Source organism: Panthera onca, chromosome D4, assembly GCF_046562875.1.
Source record: "Panthera onca isolate mPanOnc1 chromosome D4, mPanOnc1 haplotype 2, whole genome shotgun sequence".
In the NCBI taxonomy this organism is placed as follows: domain Eukaryota; kingdom Metazoa; phylum Chordata; class Mammalia; order Carnivora; family Felidae; genus Panthera; species Panthera onca.
In genome coordinates this window covers 20,343,854-20,363,862 of record NC_138351.1, presented here as the reverse complement: position 1 = coordinate 20,363,862, position 20,009 = coordinate 20,343,854, and the positions used below count along the sequence as shown (strand labels likewise).

Here is a 20,009-nt window from a genome sequence, read left to right as displayed (position 1 = left end):
GAAAACCAAAATACTAGAATGGGATTCTGCTGGGGCAATCTTGTCCCCCCTCCCCCCCTTTTTTCTATTTGATTCTTCCCTTTGCTTCCACATGATTCTGCATTTTCCTGTAAATCGAGCATAATTCAATCTCGGTCTAGAAGGGCAAATTTGATCACTTGGCTGTTAAACATCGTGTGCCTTTTCCAGAAGAGTTTGTAACAAAACAAAACAGAAACAACCTCAATGGCATATAAACTGGAAGCCATCAGGAGGCTCTTGGAAACTTGGACAGCTTCGTTTGCAGCTTAGGATTTAGATGTGTATCTCCCGTAACTTTGTGGACAGTTTCCCTCCCCGCCCCCCCCCCCCCCCGGGAACCAGTGACAGTTCCTCCTTCCCCAGTCGCACTCCACGACCGAGTGTATCTAAGACCGAATTGGGGTCAGAGGTGACGCGAGATACTTTTGTAACCGAATGGCGTTTTGGAAATAGGAACGGGAAAGAGCCCAGAAGTGGCCGGGAGGCGGCGCGACGGGGAGTGGTGGGGCGCGAGCGCGGACGGTTCGCGGAGCCGGCCCGGGCTGGGGGGCTGGCGGGGCCGCCTCCCGCGAGTCCGCGTTCCTGGGCCGGGGGCCGAGCGGCAGGCAGAGGCCGCCATATTCCTGCTCCACCACGCCCGGGCGGGCAGCGGCAGGTTGGCGGCGGCCCCGACCCGCCCCTCCCCGGGGGGCGGCCGTGACCGCTGCGCCCGCCGGCCCCCACCGCCGCGCGGGAGCGGGAGGCGCCCGCAGAGCCCGAGGGGCCGGCTCAGCCTGGGGAGCGGCGGGCGAGGCGAGAGCCGCACTGGGAGGCGCGCCGCGGCGGCTGCGAGCCCAGGAAAGCCTTCCAGGAGGGGCCGGGCGGCGCCGCCTCCCCGCTCCCCTCCTCCCGCGCCCATCCCCTCCCTCCGCCTCCCCTCCTCCTCCCGCCGCCGCTGCCGCCGCCGCCTCCCTCCCGGATCTGTGCTCCAGTTCAGAGAAAGAAGAAAATGTGTGTGTGTGGCGAGGGGGAGGGCGAGCAGTGAGCAGCCGCTCCGCGCCTGGCAATCGGGGCCGGGGGTGGGCGTCTGGCGGAGGCGGAGCGGAGGCGGAGGCGGCTGAGCGCGCGGCGGGCGAGCCGGCGAGCGGGCTTTGCGCGCGAGCCGGGCGGTGGGCGCGGGCAGGGCCCAGGGCGCCCGGGAGCCGTGTCAAGCGGCAGCGAGGAGCGGGCGCGCCGGGCGCGGGGAGCCGTCGGCGGCCGCTCGCTGCGGGGACGCCCCGGTGGATGTGCTCTCGCCGCCGGGCGCAGGGCTTAGGGGAGCCTCGGCGGCGGCGGCGGCGGCGGCGCGGGGGGCTAGGCGGGCCGCCCGTTCCCGGGGAAGGAGGCGCGGGTGTCTGAGCGAGGCCGGGCGCGGCGGCCTTCCCTCGCGCGCCCCCCGAGCCAGCGCCCGCGGCCGCCTCCCGCGCCCGCCTCGCTCCTCCCGGCGGCCCGAGCCGCCCGCTCCCGCCGCGCCCCCGGCCCACCTGGTGGCCCCGGCCCTGGCCGCGGCCCCCGCGGCCGTTCCCCGAGCTCGTCCCGGACGCGCGCCCGGGCGGCGGGGGCTCGGCGGCCACCGCTGCCTCGGGGGAGCGAGGGCGGGAGGGTGTGTGTGCGCGCGTGTGAGCAGGGGGTGCCGGCGGGGCTGCAGCGGAGGCACTTTGGAAGAATGACTCTGGAGTCCATCATGGCGTGCTGCCTGAGCGAGGAGGCCAAGGAAGCCCGGCGGATCAACGACGAGATCGAGCGGCAGCTCCGCAGGGACAAGCGGGACGCCCGCCGGGAGCTCAAGCTGCTGCTGCTCGGTGAGTACAGCCCGGGGCCGGCTGCCTCGGGCCCTCCCCCCGGGCCTCCGCGGCCCCCGCCCGCCGCCCCCGGCCCCCCGGGTCCGCTGCCCTCCGCGGCCCCCGCCCCCGGGCGCCCGCGGCTCGCCCGGACCCTCGGCGGGCGCGTCCCCGGCCACTACCTGCACCCGCGCGGGCGCGCGCGCAGCACATTCACACGCGCGCGCGCGCGCACACACATACAGACGCGCGCGCGCGCGCGCACACACACACACACACACACACACACACACACACACGCACGCGCGCAAGCACACACGCGCAGAGGGGTCGGGGCTGCCCCGTCCCGGGCCTCGGCGTGTGCCCCTTGGTATTCCTGAGGGCTGTGCCTCCCGGGAGCGCGTTTCTATGCTGTGCATCTTCTAAATGGCAAATCCCTTCGGGGGAAGAGGTGCGGGGGTGGGAAGGTGGGCAGCGGGGTCGAACTTCCAGTGTCTTTGCTTTGGCGCCCCGTGCCGGAGAGGGGAACTGTGGTGTGTGTGTGTGTGTGTGTGTGTGTGCGCGCGTGCATGCATGTGGCCCGAGGGTGGCGATCCGAGCCGGGGCACACTGGGGGACTGCCTGCGGTAGGGTTGCCTGTGTGCATCCATTTCCAGTGGTGGGGGTCTGGGGGAGTGGTGGTCAGACTCGCGACTGGATTGTCCATGGAGTGATGATGAGGGAGCCTAGTGGTTGGCTCTCTAAAGAAAGGGAGTTTATGTATTTCGGGGGGGGGCGGGCAGGCAAGCTCAAATGTGTCACACAAGTGCTGCTGCTCTCTAGCCACCAGACCACCGAAAGGAGGGATCCAGAAGAGTTTCTTGACCAGTGGATGGTGACAGGTTTGTTTTTCGTCAGCACCATTTCTTCCAGTAAAAAAAGGAGGGATACGGAGGGTTGTGCTGTGTGGTTGTTGACAGCGACGGGTTTCTTTTGTTTAATGAGGCAACCCAGATGCAGGCCTGAATTCACAATAGTTACTACTGAAAACCAGTGCAGCCTCTCAGTTACTCTCCCGGAAACAAATAGAAACCTTTTGTTTAAAACGGACAGCATTTTAATATCTTTGGGATCTAGGCTAGAAGGAAAACGGGAAGTGTAGAGCAAAAATTTCCCTTCAGTCTCTAAAACAAACAAACAAACAAACAAACCCAACAACAACCCAACGTTCTGTCTTCACACAAAGTTATCAAGAAAATGCCATTTCTCAAAGAGGAATTCTATTGATTATTATCTTTTAGAGACTGTTCAGAATCAAGGATCAGGGTGCACATAGGAGCCAGCGTGACCTAACTCTGAGCTATGGTGGTAGGAAGAATAAACAGCTTTGCAGTTAACAGGCCTGAAAAATGCCTGCACTTGTGTTCAAGATATTTGCGTGTTTAATACATGTTCCTCAGACAGGTCTGGAAGAAAGAAAAATTGTGTTGTCAATTCAGATTGAAGAAGCATGCGTTTTCTTTCTTGAGCATTCCATCTCCTGGTTCAAGGAACCAGTTGCCTTTGGGACTGAACTGCTTGGGTACTGGATCACTTACAAGAGGGAACAAAATATAATCATTACAGTTACAAATGGTTAATTTACATGTCATGCTTTATGTCTTGAAACCAGATTAGATAAATGTATACTTGTTTGTAAAGAACAGAAGGCAGAGCATTGGATAAAAGAGGTGGGCTTTAGGGAATGAAGCCAGGGGAGTGGAAAACTGCATTTGGAATATTAAGATTAAAAAAAATGTTTTTTTTTCTTCTCATTTTGGGCTACTTCTAATGGCTGAATAATGTGTGATTGAATATGTTGCAAATGCTCAAGATTGGGAAAAATAGGGGAAGAGAAATACACATAGAGTGTACAAGTGCACGATTAAGGGAAAAAGCATGTGTTTTAGAGAGACTTCAGAATGGATTTTCTTTTGCCCTGTTTACAGTCTTTGTTTATGTTTAGCTGTGAATACAGCATTTGAGATCTCTCAAGCCATCCCTATTTCCTGAAATGTGACAGCTCTAGGTGCCAGCAGCTGGAATTAGAACGCAGGGGGTTTGTCTGTTGGAAGGCCTAGGTTAGAATATCTAGGAGGAAGACTTTGAGGGAAATACACATATACGGACATAATTACATACTGTGTATTGAAATAACATATGATGTTTTAAAAATGCACTTGGAGATAATTTTATGAGAAAAAAATTAACAGTTTTCCTATTAAAGTGGTAGTAATGGGGAACTCGGTCTCTTTTTAGATATTTGAGTAGGATTTAATACAGCCTTGTGCCAGCCCCCAAGTATGGCCTATCAGAAGGAGTGGAAAATCTGACATTAATTTAGCACCTACATTCATTAGTAACATTCAAAAATTGTACAACTTTTTGTTAGGAACATGATCCCTAGGCATCACGTACTATTTCTTACAGCTTTGTGATCTAGATATGTTGCTTTTGTAGCGGAAGGAGTGTGATACCTACACTATTTCTACAGTAAATACTCTCTCCTAAATGTAGGGGTGTGTGTATGTGTGTGTGTTGTGTGTGTGGGCTTCTGATTTCACAGTTTTTTGAGTCCAGGAGGAAGATAATGGTTGACTTGAACCAGATATCTGGGAGGGCTTCTGTTTGAGGAGCTGCTCTTGGATCAGCTGCTTTGATGAGTTCACTGAAGCTTCCTTTTCCTACCTGTGCAAAGGAGGCTATGGGTTTTATCCTTACACAGTTTAAAGATTTACTGATGTTTTTAACTACCTTATTTAAATCGAGGGTTCATTCTTATATTTAAGTGACATTCAGTATAAGGTTATTGTCAAAGAAAATTTTAGTTTAAGACATGACACCATTTTAGTGGAAATGGATTTATTTGGCAGGTGATCTTTGCATTGTTCACATAATTATTTTATGTGTTAGCGTAAAGAATTAGAAAGGGAACTGCCTAGATGAAAGTATAGCAGTAAAATTGGAATCGTTTTTGATACTTACACAGCAATTATGACAATGTATTTTCCAATTCTGTACTAATATATTTTGATTTTTTATTCTTTTTTAAATGAACTCAGAAACTTACCACCATAAAACACCATATTTAGTTCTGAATTGTTGTTTTCTTTACCATATTCTTTCTCTGAATTTATTTAAATAAGTATTTTCCTTGCCAGCTCAAAGAAAAGTTGCATATATACGTATATATGTAAGAGAACATTTTAACTTGGTTGAAGTTTTATGTGCTTTGTAGGTATAAAGTATATTGTATTTCCTCTAATTGATCAATCTTAATACTAACTAAATATTTATTTAAATAAATTTTTGTAACGTTTATTTATTTTTGAGAGACAGAGAACAAGCAGGGAAGGGGCAGAGAGAGAGGGAGACTCAGAATCTGAAGCAGGCTCCAGGCTCTGAGCTGTCAGCATAGACCCTAATGAGAGGCTCGAACACATGAACTGTGAGATCATGACCTGAGCCAAAGTTGGATGCTTTGGTGTGCCCAACTGAGCTACCCAGGCTCCCCTAAATATTTCTATTTGTAGTACATAGGTCACACTATTGAATATTAATGTGTCTTTAAGTCTGTGTATAACAAATGGCTTTGAATCCCTGCATTCAGTCACAGATATTCATGCAGAAAATTTTTTTAGTTCCTTGAAAATATCTTTTCCCTCTTAAATCTGTTCTTACTTTACATGTTTTTAAAATCTTTACTCTTTAGATCTTAATCATCAAATGGGAAGATTTAGCAAACCTTTTTAATTGATTGAGTTCCACCTATTGAAAATAGGCAGAGTTTAGGCCAGTCTTACATGGAAGAATGTATGTTCTTTATCTTCTAACTGAATTACATATATGATTGTAGATTTTCTTCCTCTTCTAGGCCAGTAGCTTATGAGGTTAGGGATTGTGTCTGTACTGCTCACTGTGATAGTCCAACTTCTAGCACAATACCTAACTCACAGAATGCTCTCAATAAATGTTTGTTGAGTGAGTACATTTATTTATGACCCCCCACCCCCCGACAGATTAGGAGCATAAAGTAATGAATAAATAATGGAAACACAGGGATATGTAATGCTTTTAATCTGTGGCAGATAAAATCATGATCTTTAAAAAATTGAATGTAACTCTTTGAGCCTGTTGGATGTAAGTGCATTCCAGGATAGAAAGTGTTAATGTAAGTTGTTACATCACACATTGAACCAGTGTATTACAGTTCTGTGCTGGATGAATTTGGGAATGGTAACAGTCATGCTTAAAGTATGAAAGTTTAAAAGAAAAAAAAAGAAACCATTTGATATCTTGCTTACTTTTTATCGTGTAGAAGCTGTCATCTTCTGGTCATACACTTTCTCCATGATACACTCAACAGAGTGAATTTTAAATTCTCCAGCATACAGGTGGCAGTTGCACAGATTTTTATGATTTATCTGTACAGTTAAATGAGAACCACAATGATTAAATACAGAGTTTTAAGAGTTGCAGATGGAGGGCGCCTGGGGGGCTCAGTGGGTTAAGCATCTGACTCTTGATTTCGGCTCAGGTCATAATCTTACAGTTTATGTGTTCAAGCCCCATGTCAGGCTCTGTGCTGACAGTGTGGAGCCTGCTAGGGACTTTCTCTCTCTCTCTCTCTGTCTCTGTCTCTCTGCGCCCCTCCCCCATGCACTTGTGCTCTCTCAGAAAATCAATAAAGTTAAAAAGATGGACAAACATGAAAAAAATTAAAAAAGAATGGCAGATGGAATATTTTTAATTGAGAGGTATATATTTGTACTGAAAACTGTGCAGTTACAGAGCAAGAAGGCTGGGAATTGCCTGGCAGATTGTGGCTGTGGATAAAAGCGCCTGCCCCACGACCCCTCTGTAGAGTTCACTGGAGAAGAATGGGGATGTTGATGGTCTGAGTTAACCTAGAAGTTAGTGGCTGTCTAGGACGGCCCTTCAGAACCAGGGAAGGCAAGGATCCCTGTGCGCAGCCCTAACGACAGCATCTCCCTGGAAATACCAAACGATGGTGTTCATGAGGCTGCTTTAAAACCAACCAGTTTTATTTTTGTTACTCTTTTGGCTTCCAAGTGTTAAATATGTTTCTAAATGTCAGGATTTATTTGGATGCATTTCCTCTTTTTCTTTCTGGTTTTTTGTTTTTGTTGTTGTTGTTTGAAACACGGGACTCATAGTTTCTACCCGAAGGGTGGAGTGTTAGCATCCCTCATAAGAATCGGAATTGTAGCTCTGACTACAGCAAAGCCTTCAGAGTAAGATTTTTGCTTTGAGCCACGTAGATCCATTGTCTAGATCTGCCGTGGAACTCATCCTTCTGCTTACATGTCATTTCTCCCTATGGGAGCTTTGGCACATGTTAAAACCATGCTGAACAGTGAAGTTATCCCCTATATATCGATTCAGATTTTTTTAGGTAAATTTAGAAAGGAGAACCAGAAGAATAATTTAGTGGCCATTTTGTTTATTACAAATAAATTTGATAGCCTCCTCATTAAAAAACAACAACAATAACAACAGCAACACATGTTAAAACCATGCTGAACAGTGAAGTTATCCCCTATATATTGATGCAGATTTTTTTAGGTAAATTTAGAAAGGAGAACCAGAAGAATAATTTAGTGGCCATTTTGTTTATTACAAATAAATTTGATAGCCTCCTTCTCATTAAAAAACAACAACAATAACAACAGCAACACAGCTCCACTTTATAGGAGATGGTTTATATTCGATTTTGTAGGTGCCTATTCAATATAGTCATGATTTTTATTACAGATGAATTTTTAAGGACCTGAAACAGCTTTCACAGTTGTGTGGCTGCGTGCTATGCTAAACTTAGCAGAAAGAAGGAACAGATTTTTCTTCATGATCCAGGCAAACTTACACTTGAGAAGAAATGAACTAGATTTTCCAAGGATGATTTTGATTCCAGCATTCATGTTAATTTTTCTTTAAGGGGAGGTTATTAGTTCTGTTGACATTAATGGAAATGTTGATTGGGTGTTGTAGAGGAAAAGCAGGGAACTCAAATGGTACATCTTGGGAGAGAGAAGCCATTTTAAGAAGGTTAGGATTGCTTTCTTCCTAAGGAGGTAGAGGGAGGGAGCCTGTTTGCTCCACACACTGTTTTGGCTTGAGGGAAATACAAGTATTTGTAGCAACAAATTTAAAGTCTAATTTCCTTGTTTCAGCTGGGAGGGTGATGACATTTTTCAAAAGGAAACTGGTATCATGGCTTTTAAGCAATGTTAAGATCTTTGCAGAATTCATCCTAGGGAAGTGTGAAATAGCAATAGAAGGTAAAAAGTGTGATTGCTGGTAATTAAATCTGTGGCAATAACTGACTTCAGTAAACAGTGAATGTTTTCTCCTGTGCTGCCGAATGGAGTAACATTGAAGACAGAGCTGTTCTCAGACCCAAACACTGTTTTACGTGAACAGCTGTTACTAATAAAATGATAGGAAGTTGTTCCACAATCACCTTTGATTTGTAATGTTACCGATATGTAAAAATCTGTCTGATTTCTCATCTATCATGCAGTAAAAAGAAAAAAAATGACCTAACCATGCTGTTGGAAATGAGTTCCTAAATTCTAGGTGGTTGGCCATGGATCTGGACTTGACAAACAAAAATATCCGTATTTTGATGCTGAGAACCAAAATCTGAATTCACTGACTAGCTCTGGGGTTGACCTTTATACCTAGCAATAATTTCTGAGATCAGAGCAGAATATTTTGTTAAAAGACTTCATGGTTAAATTTTAAGAACAAAATTCGTGTGATTTAAAAATAAAGTTAAGAACATACTTCAAATTCATTTATTCCACAAACACTTGTCAGTTATTGGAAAATAAACACTTCCTCCAATTTTTTTTTTTTTTAAATCAGGCATATCTTATGAAAGAACAGCTGCATAGAGAATGCTGGTCAAATGAGCAAGTATTAAGCCCCTCATTGATGCAAAATAATGTGCTGTGTGAGATACTCCTTATTTCTTACTCGCCAGCAACGAAGACTACAAGTACTTTTCACAGTTTTGCTGTTTCCCAGTAGACGCCCTCAGACAGACATGTCCTTCTGAGTTTTATCCTTCCTGGCATTGGCTTTTCTATTGGCTCTTAATACAAAGAAGAAACCAAAATAATCTCAAGGCCATTGTACAAGCTTCCCGGGGATTACACAACTGGAGAAAGCAGATGATCTTGAGAATTACTTCCTAGGAGCGTATCGGCAAGAATGCCTTCAACCATGAGAAGTCATTACTGACCGACCACTTGCCCTGAGCACTAACTGGGTTGGAAGCTCCTTGAGGCCAAAGATGGCGGCTTTGGTCTTGTTTGGTTTTGTTTTGTTTTGTTTTGTTTTTTGTATCCCCGCATAGACAAAGCCTTGCTCGGTTCACAGTGATTCTGTTGTCAGTAACTGGGGGCTTGTGGGCACAGAAGGGTGGGCAGCTGGATTCTCCAAAGAAAGGGCAATCAGAGGACATGAATGTACACTTCTTGCTTCCGTCTAACGTGCATCATCCACATGTTCTCCATTTGCCACGCTCCTCTTTGCCGTTTCGCGGGCCACCTGGGGCACGGTGAAAGCAGTTGGGTTTTAACAACGGAATAGTCTTTGTCTCCCGGTCCTGCTTCTCATTCATTGTCTAGCGGGAGTGATTCAGTTGAGCGTTCTCATATTGTTTCAGCCTGAAAAGCCAATAGAAGCGTATGCGGCAGTTTGAATGGAAAACTGTTACACAGGTCCTTTGAAATTTACAAATTCCATGCACCTTTATTACAGGATTAATTTTGGATCGTGAGCAGTTGGACTACTTAAGAAACAAAGTAGTTGTTTCAAGGAAGTGCCGAATAGATTGTGGTGCGGTCGGGAACAGGAATGTCATTAATGCCATTGTATTCCTGAAACCTCACCGAAAGGAACAATAATTGATCCACAGAAAGAGCGAGAGTGAGACTTTTTGGCTCTGTTGCAGGAAGTGAATAGTGATGTTTAGAAACACAGTCATGCATAATTCTAAAATAGCCTTGAGTTTTTTCCCTTTAGAGAACTGAAATCATGTATTAATTGCCTCTTCCTGGAATTTGACTTTTTTTTTTGATCACCACCAGTTGTTAAAAAATCAAGAGTTTTTCTTTTGCTTTTTTTACATTTTCAAGACTCTGATGAAATCTTTATTTTTATTGTTTCTTCCCTACCTTTCTTTTTGCTGTTAGGGCAAGCAGGGTGATTGCTGGCATCTTCTGTATACTTCCTGGTGACTGCAACTAAAGATCAGCACTTTGGGGCACCTGGGTGGCTCAGTCGGCTAAGCGTTCTACTTCGGCTCAGGTCATGATCTCATGGTTGGTGGGTTCCAGCCCTGTGTCGGGCTCAGTGCTGACAGCTCGGAGCCTGGAGCCTGCTTAGGATTCTGTGTCTCCCTCTGTCTCTTCCCCTTGTTTGCTCACACTCTGTTTCTCTCTCTCTCTCTCTCAAAAGCAAACATTTAAAAAAATAAGACAAGCATTTGAGTGGCTTACCCGCCCGTTATTCCAGCTGTTTGCTACAGCCCCCTTCTGTGCAAACACCGCCCATTCATTTACCCTTTCATCCCAGTGCCCTTTGGTGCCAGGAGGGGTTTCTTAGACTCCCTGGCACGCACATTTCTTTAAGATTTAGGGAACTTCCAAGTTGGTGCTTCCTTCAAACATGTGGCTGTGAGCTGGTGAGGGGAAGTTGGGTGCTTTACTACACTAAAAGGGCACTTGTGAATGTGCTTGTAGGAGATAATTAACTCTCTTTAGCAACACTTGAGTCCCCTGAACAAAATACATTGTTACTGAACAAAATGTAGAATTCTCCTTCCTTTTCCAGAGGGCAGGGACTGGAGACTGGTTCACGATTCCCAGCAGAGAGTGAGTGAGCCAGTGCTGGATAATCTATCACACCCCACTGGGTTTCAAAATAGGATGCCGTGCGTTTGCTAGAAAGGAGGACGGTGCGTGTAGGCCTGTGTGGAGTAAGAGCGAATCTTCCCCATTTTCATGATGTGAGCATTCTCATCTCCGTACCTAGAGAGCCTTAAAGCCCCTCTAATTGTATTTGTGTACAGATGGGGGGGGGAGGGTAGCATCAGCAGAGGCCTTTGCTTTTGTTACACCCAGTCAGCCTGAGCATGTTTTGGGGTTTGTTTTTTTAAGGCAAAGATACAGTGTTAGTTTCTGACCCTCTGAGCGGATATTTTAGGACCTCCCCTTTCCAGAGCGGCTTCATTATACTACACGTTCTTTCTGCAGATGGTAAGTGCAGTTTTCCTCTTGTCCTAAAGAGCTGACCCATTTCCTGTGACTTGTTCTAATAATACAGGATGACTTTAATTCTTGTTCCTAGTTTGCCCTTAAAAGAATGCCAGGGTACTTGCTACAGATTTAACTCTTGTCTTTCTAACACTCGTGATATTTTTTGAGAATTGGTCAAGCACACAGAAGCAGTAGCAGGCGCTGTGGAAGTTTATTTGGGTAAATAAATACCCGCCCCCGCCCCCCCCACATTGGTTTAGTTTCGTGTGTTTTTTCTAAAACCTGTAACTTAAAGGGAGGTCAAGCGGTCGGTCCTGCCCTATATCTCTTTGAACTATTGTGAAGGTGTTTCTTCAGGGAACAGGATTTGTTCCTGGACTGTTTCTACAGAGACCTGTAGAATGAAGACATTGGACCGAACCTCACGGCTGTCTGAACATTGAAACTTGCTCTGCTTCCCCGTCTGCGGCTCTGGCCTCTTGGCCACCTTCTGCCCAGGCTCATCCCTGGGGATGAGGGGCCCCGAGCCCCAGCCCTCTGCAGTGGTGACAGGCCCTCCGGGAGGCATCGGCAGGTCTGGTGGACTCCTGGCTGCCCTCACCGTCCTCTCCTTCCCTTCTGGAAGACACCTTGAGCACCCTGCGGGAGGCTCGGCGGCTCCGGGGAAGAGTGAGGAGGCATCAGCGAGTCTGGCCAGAGCGGCCCCCATGCCGCCTGGCACGCCGCTGATAGTTTCACTGCCTTCACAGGCAATGGTATCAAAAGCCTCCTGTCATATCAGCATGGGTCTCTTGCTTCCTGCAGGAAGGGCGATATCCTGGCAGGCGCAGGGGTGGAGCCTGCGGACCAGGCAGCGTTCAAGGGCTGCCCTGCTCAGGCCCCTGCCCCGGAGCTTTCGTGGGTACCCTTAGACCGCTGTCTTTGGCCCACTGCTACTAGTTTTTTCCCCTTCATTGGGCTTTTTAAGCATTGCTTTCCATTTGCTTGCAGAGAACCTGCTGCCCAAGGCCGTGTCTGCCATTTTCAGTGAGAGCGGGTTGGTCATCTGAGTCTGGGCTCCAGGAGTGCCTCACACCTTGGTGGAGCACGTTTGGGGGACTGCTGTGTATTGGGAGCCGGTAGACTCCTTTTCTAGCACCTTCCAGGGGAGATTTAGAATCATCCCAGGAACGGAGCATTTGTGTCCATTTCTTCTTACATTCCTGTGCCCATCTTTTTTTTTTTTCCACGGGGCCTTTATTGAAATCAGAAAATTTCAATTTTTCTGGACTGTTTTTCTGAACTGCCCTTAGTTGTCATGACCATGTTCAGAGAAACTTCAAGGAGGCGACTTCCTGTGTCTCTTGTCTGCATTCTGGAGATCGGGCTCTGTGACCAAAGAAAGAACAGCTAGACTCACAGCCTAGGTCTGCAGAAGAGCCCAATTCCCCTGGAGGTGCCCGGCAGGGGTCTGGCACTCGTCGACCCCTGCTTTCCTCCCGGCCGCAGCCTCTTCCTCATTATCTTGTCAGCTTGATTTTGGATATGGAGTTGGACAGGTGCAGGGGAAAAGGAGAGCAGTCACAGGTGAAGGAGAGTAATGGGAGTCTGGCGGGGCTTGGCTGGACAGAGGCTGTTGTTCCCTGGAGGGGTGGTGCGGTCGTGTCTTCGCTAGACTCTGGAGGAAGGAAAGGAGAACAACAGAGAGGTGCTCTGTGCGTTGGCCTGTGGTTGGAAAGAGCCAGGCCAATGCAGCTTCTCTTACTCTTACGAGCTCCACTGCCCCCTTGCATTTCCTCATCTGGTCACGTCTCCTGTGCCCTTGCTTCCCCGATCCCAGATTGGGAGAGGAGCAAGGGCAGCAGTCTGCTTGTGTGGGAGGTGCTCTTGTTGCATGCGTCCTCCCCTGACCTTTTACCCCCACAGATGGTTAAATAGACCAGGCACAAAACTCATGTCAAGCAGTGTCCTGAGAAAAACCATTCACACATAAAAAAGAAAATGTGCACCATGATTTGTGTGTGTTTGTGTGTGTGTGTGTGTGTGTGTATTTAACCTGGCAGCTGCTTAACGTGACAGAAATGCATCTCTTACTGTATTGAGAACTCTGCTAATCTGGCGATGGGTTATTAGAATGTCTCTTGAGAGATCCTCGTGCAGGAAATCTGCTTTCACCTGGCTTGCTTCTCCTACAATAGAGCACCTGTCAGTTGCCCAAGGCAATAAGTAGATACATAGTAGCCTGAGATAGTCTTGCCAAAGTGGATTCACACTCACTGTGGAGGTATGTAATACATGGAAGTAATCTTGTAATTTTAGCTGATCAAGGCACCTGCCAATTGATTGTGTTCTCTTAGGAGCTGTTCACATTCTGGGGCTATTACATACAAGCCCAGGGAGTAGATTACTCAATAAGCCCTGAAGCCTGTTTCCATTTATGACCAGCATTTGAAATGGGGTGCTTTTGTTCATGATAGAATCGAGTTATGAGGATTTCTTGACTCGAAAATGTAGGCAAATATATATTGAATAATTTGAATAATTTGAGAACAGAAGTAGGAAGAGCGGAAACAAAAGATACTTGAAATCAACCCCTATTTTCATTACCAATCGATTCCTAACGGGTCAAGGACTAACACTTTGCCAAGCTATCGGATCCTCTTGGAGCCAACTCAGATAGGACACAGATTGTGGAGATGGACGGTCCTTGCTGTGGTCCAGACTAACAAATGGCATGTCCTCTGCACCTCCTATATTATGTGTTGGGTCACCGCCTGAGATGTTATCCAGAGCACATTAGGAATGACTAAAACATTTTGGGCACATACTAGTCTCTTGTAACGTCGAGTCCCCAAAGTTTCCCATGTTCTGTGAGAGAATATACCTATATGTTGCTTGATTAGTTTCTGATAAGCAATTTGTATTTCCCTACGCATACAGTTCTTGACAAAAGGTTGCATTTTAATGGGCGAAATCATAGGACTTCATTAATAGTATTGCTTAGGAAATCTTGATTCCAAATATATTTTCATGAAAATCACCAGCTGTGTCCTTTGAGAAACCCATTTGCTATAAGGGCTTTCCATTCCAGGCCATGCTTATTGTGGGAACAGAGATTCTTGTGTAAGGTTTTTCTAAATCCCTAGAGTCTATCTGTGAATTGCTACTCAAATTACAGTGTGTCCTTCCCAGAATTAATTAATGCATATGCATCCCAGTGTATTGAATCATGTGGCCACACAATGATTTTTTTTCTATTAAATACATTCTGTCTTTATATAATCTATCTTCAGACAGCATGCTATTGCCTGAGTTTATATTGTATTTTATTCTCTTTTTGGAGCAAATTAAGAGCACTTGAGATAGTTATCCTTTGGTGGTATGATTGTCTTCTAAAATAGTAAAGTTTAATGATGAGAAGAACTGTCGTATTTAATAGAGTTTGAGTCAAGAAGTGTTTATTTCCTTCCAGTTAAGAATTTTCTTACATTCTTAAGAAATACATTATTTTGTTTTCACATTGCCCTTCAAAAGAATGAGTCCGTTCTATGTGAATAACTTTTTTTTAAAGGGTGTTAACCTTTTTTGAAGTATAGTTGATACACAATGTTACATTAGTTTCAGGTGTACAATGTTATTATGTTTCATTGTTCAGTGAATTTGAAATCTTACAAATATTGGAATCGTTTCTTTACACAAAGTTTGAAATTTTAAAAAAATTTATTCATGAACTTATTCGGAGTGTACTAACTTAAACATGATTTGTGTGAGTGTGTGTTCCTTTCTAGTCTGTTTTATTTTTATATGTGTCTTGCTCAGGTGTAATCATACTGTGTAATAATATAACATTGTGTTGTAAGCATTTTCTATATGACTGTATAGACTTCATATTAATATTTAGAATTTAGAATTGCTGTATAATATTCTTTTAGAGGATACATATTAATTTGCTTGCTTACTCTCATTTTTTTGGACACCTAGATTTCTCTCAATGTTACTGTTTTGAAAATAATGCTGTGATGGAGTTAGCATTTTTTAAACACACACATGCTTTTAGAATAGATTAATAGAGGGGCGCCTGGGTGGCGCAGTCGGTTAAGCGTCCGACTTCAGCCAGGTCACGATCTCGCGGTCCGTGAGTTCGAGCCCCGCGTCAGGCTCTGGGCTGATGGCTCAGAGCCTGGAGCCTGCTTCAGATTCTGTGTCTCCCTCTCTCTCTGCCCCTCCCCCGTTCATGCTCTGTCTCTCTCTGTCCCAAAAATAAATAAAAAACGTTGGGAAAAAATTAAAAAAAAAAAAAAAAAAAAGAATAGATTAATAGAAATGTTAATTCTAGGTCTAAATAAAAAACGTTGGGAAAAAATTAAAAAAAAAAAAAAAAGAATAGATTAATAGAAATGTTAATTCTAGGTCTGAGGTTATGAAAAATTTTATGACTTGATTGCACACACCTAAGACACATTTTGAAGTGATTATATGCAATTTGCAATATCATGAGCAATATTATGAGAGTATTAATGAGTTAACAGGCAAAAAAAAAAGGTATGTGATTTTAAAATTTGCATTTATTTGATCACTAGTGAGAATGATCATTTGCCCATGTGTTTCTAGTTGAACTTATTATTTTGTAAGTTGTCTCCTTATTTCCTTTGTCTGTTTATGAGTTCTGAACATGCATATGAAGTTTGCCATTTTCATATTTACTGTAAATAACTTAACCCCAGTGTTTTGTTTTTCTTTGTCTTTGTTTTGAACTGTTTAATACAGAAGTTTTTAATTATTTTGAAGCCAAATATGTTGATCTTTTTCTATTCTGTTTTGAAATAAAGGTCTGATTCTGGTTTAGATACTCCATGAAAGTCAGATTTACTGTTGTTATAGGTGAAACTAGGTTGAATGTAGTGTTTCCATATCACTGTTGTATGATTCTTTTTCTTCCAAAATGGAAGTGAAATACATACACATGGAAGTTCATACTGTTAGAGATGATATAACATAAGTTCTTCTGTATGTAATTGGTTTTTTCATCCAGTAATACGGAATGGATATCTTGCCCTGTTAATATAAAGCTTTTACATCACATTTATGCTTGTGAGTGCGACTGTATTTTTTTTTTAATTGTAGTTGCAGCGTATTTTCAGTCTTTACAGTGGTGTGCCGCAGTTAGCTTGTATCTACTCATGAAAGTTTGACACATTTCTTCTGGATTCTCTGTTCAGTGACTTCACTTGGACAGCTTGAAATCAGCCAAGATGTGGAGTATTTACATCACAGAAGTTGGCAGGTGCTACCAATCAGGGCTTTCCCCTCCCACTGGGAGAACTTGTTAAATATTAACCAGCACGTTTACTGGCACTAATACCTGACCTCTACCTACTGATGGATAATTAGTTAGATTCCATTTGAAAAAGTTATAGTTAATGCTGCAGTGAATATTGCAGGGGATCCATTTTGTACCCTTGTACAATTGACCCTTTAGCAGATAAGTTCCTCAGAGTTAGGTCATCAGCCAAATGACAGACTTACTTTAAATTTTGGTACACATCACCACTTTATCTTTCAGATAGGTGGTATTAATTTACTTCACCACCTCTAATGTGTGTTAGTGACTATTTTGACAACGTGATAGGTAAAAACAAACAAACCCAAAAATGTATTTTTTGCATTTTTATTGGATAAATTTCTATTCATTTCTGTTTTTATAATTTTCGTTTCTATACTGCCTATTTACAAAAATAACTAACACATACCTCAGTTTATGATTTAGTTAGGTTTTTGTCACTTTTTACTTCCATTTTATTAACCAACATTTCTAGAAAATTGACCATTTCATCTGCAGAAGGATGGAGTGAGTGCTCTAGGATAAATGTGCCCAAGGGGAAAACAAAATAGAACTGATAAGATTATAGGACAGGTTTGGCCATGTGCAAAATTGTACTGACACAGATGTTTTTGATGGTGATTTTTTTTTTTTTCCGGTTTCTTGTGCTTTTACTTTTAAGAAACTTGCTAAATCCAAGGTCTCAAAGATTTACTTTCATGTTTTCTTCTAAGGATTTTGTAGATTCAGGTCTTATATGTAAGTCTCTCATGCAGTTTGAGGTGCTTTTTGTATATGGTGTGAGGTTGGGTTCTGACTTCATTTTTTTTTTACAAGTGGATATCTAGTTGTCCAAGTACCATTTATTGAAAGGACATATTCTTTCCCCGTTGTGGGGTCTTAGCACCCTTGTTATTCTTGCCTTATCTTTATTATTTTATTTATTGAAATATCTCTAGGTTTATTTAGTTTTACTTTTTGTATTTTCTTGAGTTAAAATTGTTTGATTATTTTAGTATTTTCTAGGTTTGAATTAGAAGTGTTTAAAACTTTGAATTTTTCTACTTGTTTCTATGTAGTGTTGATATTATTCTTTTACAGACATTTTAAAATTATGGTTTTGGGGGCACCTGGGTGGCTCTGTTGGTTAAGTGTCCGACTTCGACTCAGGTCATGATCTCATGGTTCGTGGGTTCAAGCCCCGCATTGGGCTCTGTGCTGACAGCTCAGAGCCTGGAGCCTGTTTCAGATTCTGTGTCTCCCTCTCTCTCTGCCCCTCCCCCACTCGTGCTCTGTCTCCCCCTGTCTCAAAAATAAATAAACATTAAAAAAAAAAAATTATGGTTTTGATTTTTATCTTTGAACCAGGGTTGTTGAAGATAGTTTAAAATTTCTAAATGTTTATGATTTTTGTTATTTCTAGTCTTACATCATTTTGATAGGAGAATATGGTCTGTACTGTTTTTCCTTTCCTTTTTTTTTTTTTTTAAATTCTATTTATTTATTTTGAGAGAGACAGAGACAGTGCAAGTGGGGGAGGAGCAGAGAGAGAGGGAGACAAAGAATCAAAAGCAGGCTCCAGACTCTGAGCTGTCAGCACAGAGCTTGACACGGGGCTCAAACCCACGAACTGCAAGATCATGACCTGAGCCAAAGTTGGACGCTCAAATGACTGAGCCACCCAGGTGTTCCTGCCTTTTTTTTTTTTTTTTTTAAAGATTTTATTTTTAAGAAATCTCTGCACCCAGCATGGGACTGGAACTCTTAACCCAAGATCAAGAGTCGTATGCTTGACCAACTGAGCCAGCGAGGCATCCATTTTTACTTTTTTGGAATGGTAGTCTGATATATAGTCAGTTTTTGTTTTATGAATACATAAAGTGTGTGTATGTGTGTGCGTGTGTGTGTGTATAATAAAACATAAGATTGTGAGTGCTATTTAATTTTGTTGCTTGTATTTGTAGTGAATCTCCTTGTTTATATTGTGAACCAACCAAGTACTGAGAATTGAGCTGAGGCCTTCCATTACTCTAATGTTTATGACAATTTCTTGTATTTCCAGGGATTTTTGTCTTGTATATGTAAGTATTCTGTTTTCAGGTGCCTTAAAAATGTCCTTGAGAATTAAGCTTGCATTGTATAGCATTACTTTTTGAAATAAATCAATTCTTTTGCATCTTGAATTCAACTTTGTTGGGATTCGTATGGGTCTTTAGTTTTCATTTGCTTGGTCTGTTTCTCCATTTATTTTCAACTATTCTTTAAAAAAATTTTTTTTAATGTTTATTTGTTTTTGAGAGAGAGACAGAGTGCAAGTGGGGGAGGGACAGAGAGAGAGGGAGACACAGAATCCAAAGCAGGCTCCAGGCTCCCAGCTGTCAGCACAGAGCCCAACGTGGGGCTCGAACTCATGAACTGTGAGATCATGACCTGAGCCCAAGTCGGACGCTTAACTGACTGAGCCACTCAGGTGCCCCTGTTTTCAACTACTCTTAATCTTTTTGTTGCTCCTCTGAGAGGTTTTGTTTGTTTTTGTTTTACCCCCAGTTTGAGACTCTTCTTGCTTCAGTAGATGAGTTCATTCAACTTACACGTGTGGATATTATATAGATACAGTTGTTTTTTTTGCATCTGATTTCTGTCTTCTGACTCTTCTATTTATTTCTGGCAGTTCTCTTCCTCTTTCCATTTGCCCCGCCTTCCTGCTTTCCCTTCTTTGTTATTTGGTTTGTATTGGGTTTCTTGTTTTGTTTCCCACCTCAAATAATTTGAAAGGTACATAGTCTGTTTTTAATTTTACTTTGCCCTTCTCCCCCCAACTCTCCCCACCCTCCCGCCTCCATGAACAATGGAGCAAAATTTGTTCACCTATTAGCAGGGGTTGAGAAACGTTTAATGGGTAAAGTGTGAGATAGTAAATATTTTTGGCTCTGTAGGCCATATGATCTCTGTTGCAGCTACTCAACTCTGTCATAAACTTTGTTAGTGAATGGGTACAGCTGTGTTCAAATGAAACTTTTTTTTTTTTTTTTTTACAAAAATAGGCAGCAAGCCAGATTTGGCACTATGGCTATCATTTACCAATCCCTCATCTGTATTGCATACATTCTCGGCTTTACTGGTGTGTAATTTGCATGTTCTGAATTTTTCTTACTCCTATTATAGACAAGTTAATGATACCAGACTTAAGAGGGTTCTCTAAATCTTAATGCTTAGTAATACTCTTTACACATTTTATTTTATATGTATTTTACTTTTCTGTCTTCCCTGAGACAACACTGAATGTATCAAATGATAAAAGTCTTTTTTAAAAAAAATGTTTGTTTATTTTTGAGAGAAAGAGAGAAACAGAGCGTGAGCAGGGGAGGGGCAGAGAAAAAGAGGGAGACACAGAATCCGAAGCAGGCTGCAGGCTCCAGGCTCCAGGCTGTCAGCAAAAAGCCTGACACGGGGCTCGAACCCACAAACCGTTGAGCTCATGACCTGAGCCGAAGTTGGACGCTTAACCGACTGAGCCACCCAGGCACCCCATCAAATGATAAAAGTCTTATAAGAACAACATAAAGTAATCTGTGGCTAAGGACA

The 20,009-nt window shown here is 43.7% G+C and overlaps 1 protein-coding gene across 3 annotated transcripts in view; it reads left to right on the top strand.

Annotated features, from left to right (window-relative positions):
- Nucleotides 1-1,701: 1,701 nt before the first annotated feature.
- The window catches only part of LOC132663598 (guanine nucleotide-binding protein G(q) subunit alpha), a 312,825-nt gene continuing 294,517 nt past the window's right edge, over nucleotides 1,702-20,009 (top strand). The window contains exon 1 of one of the 3 annotated variants that reach the window (XM_060610013.3): nucleotides 1,702-1,841. In XM_060610013.3, coding sequence (XP_060465996.1) covers nucleotides 1,706-1,841 — 136 coding nt within the window. In that variant the 5' untranslated portion in view covers nucleotides 1,702-1,705. Of the gene's footprint in view, nucleotides 1,842-2,231; nucleotides 2,272-2,517; nucleotides 2,702-20,009 lie in introns of those variants that run through there. The other 2 variants (XM_060610016.3, XM_060610018.3) reach the window with 2 other exon arrangements.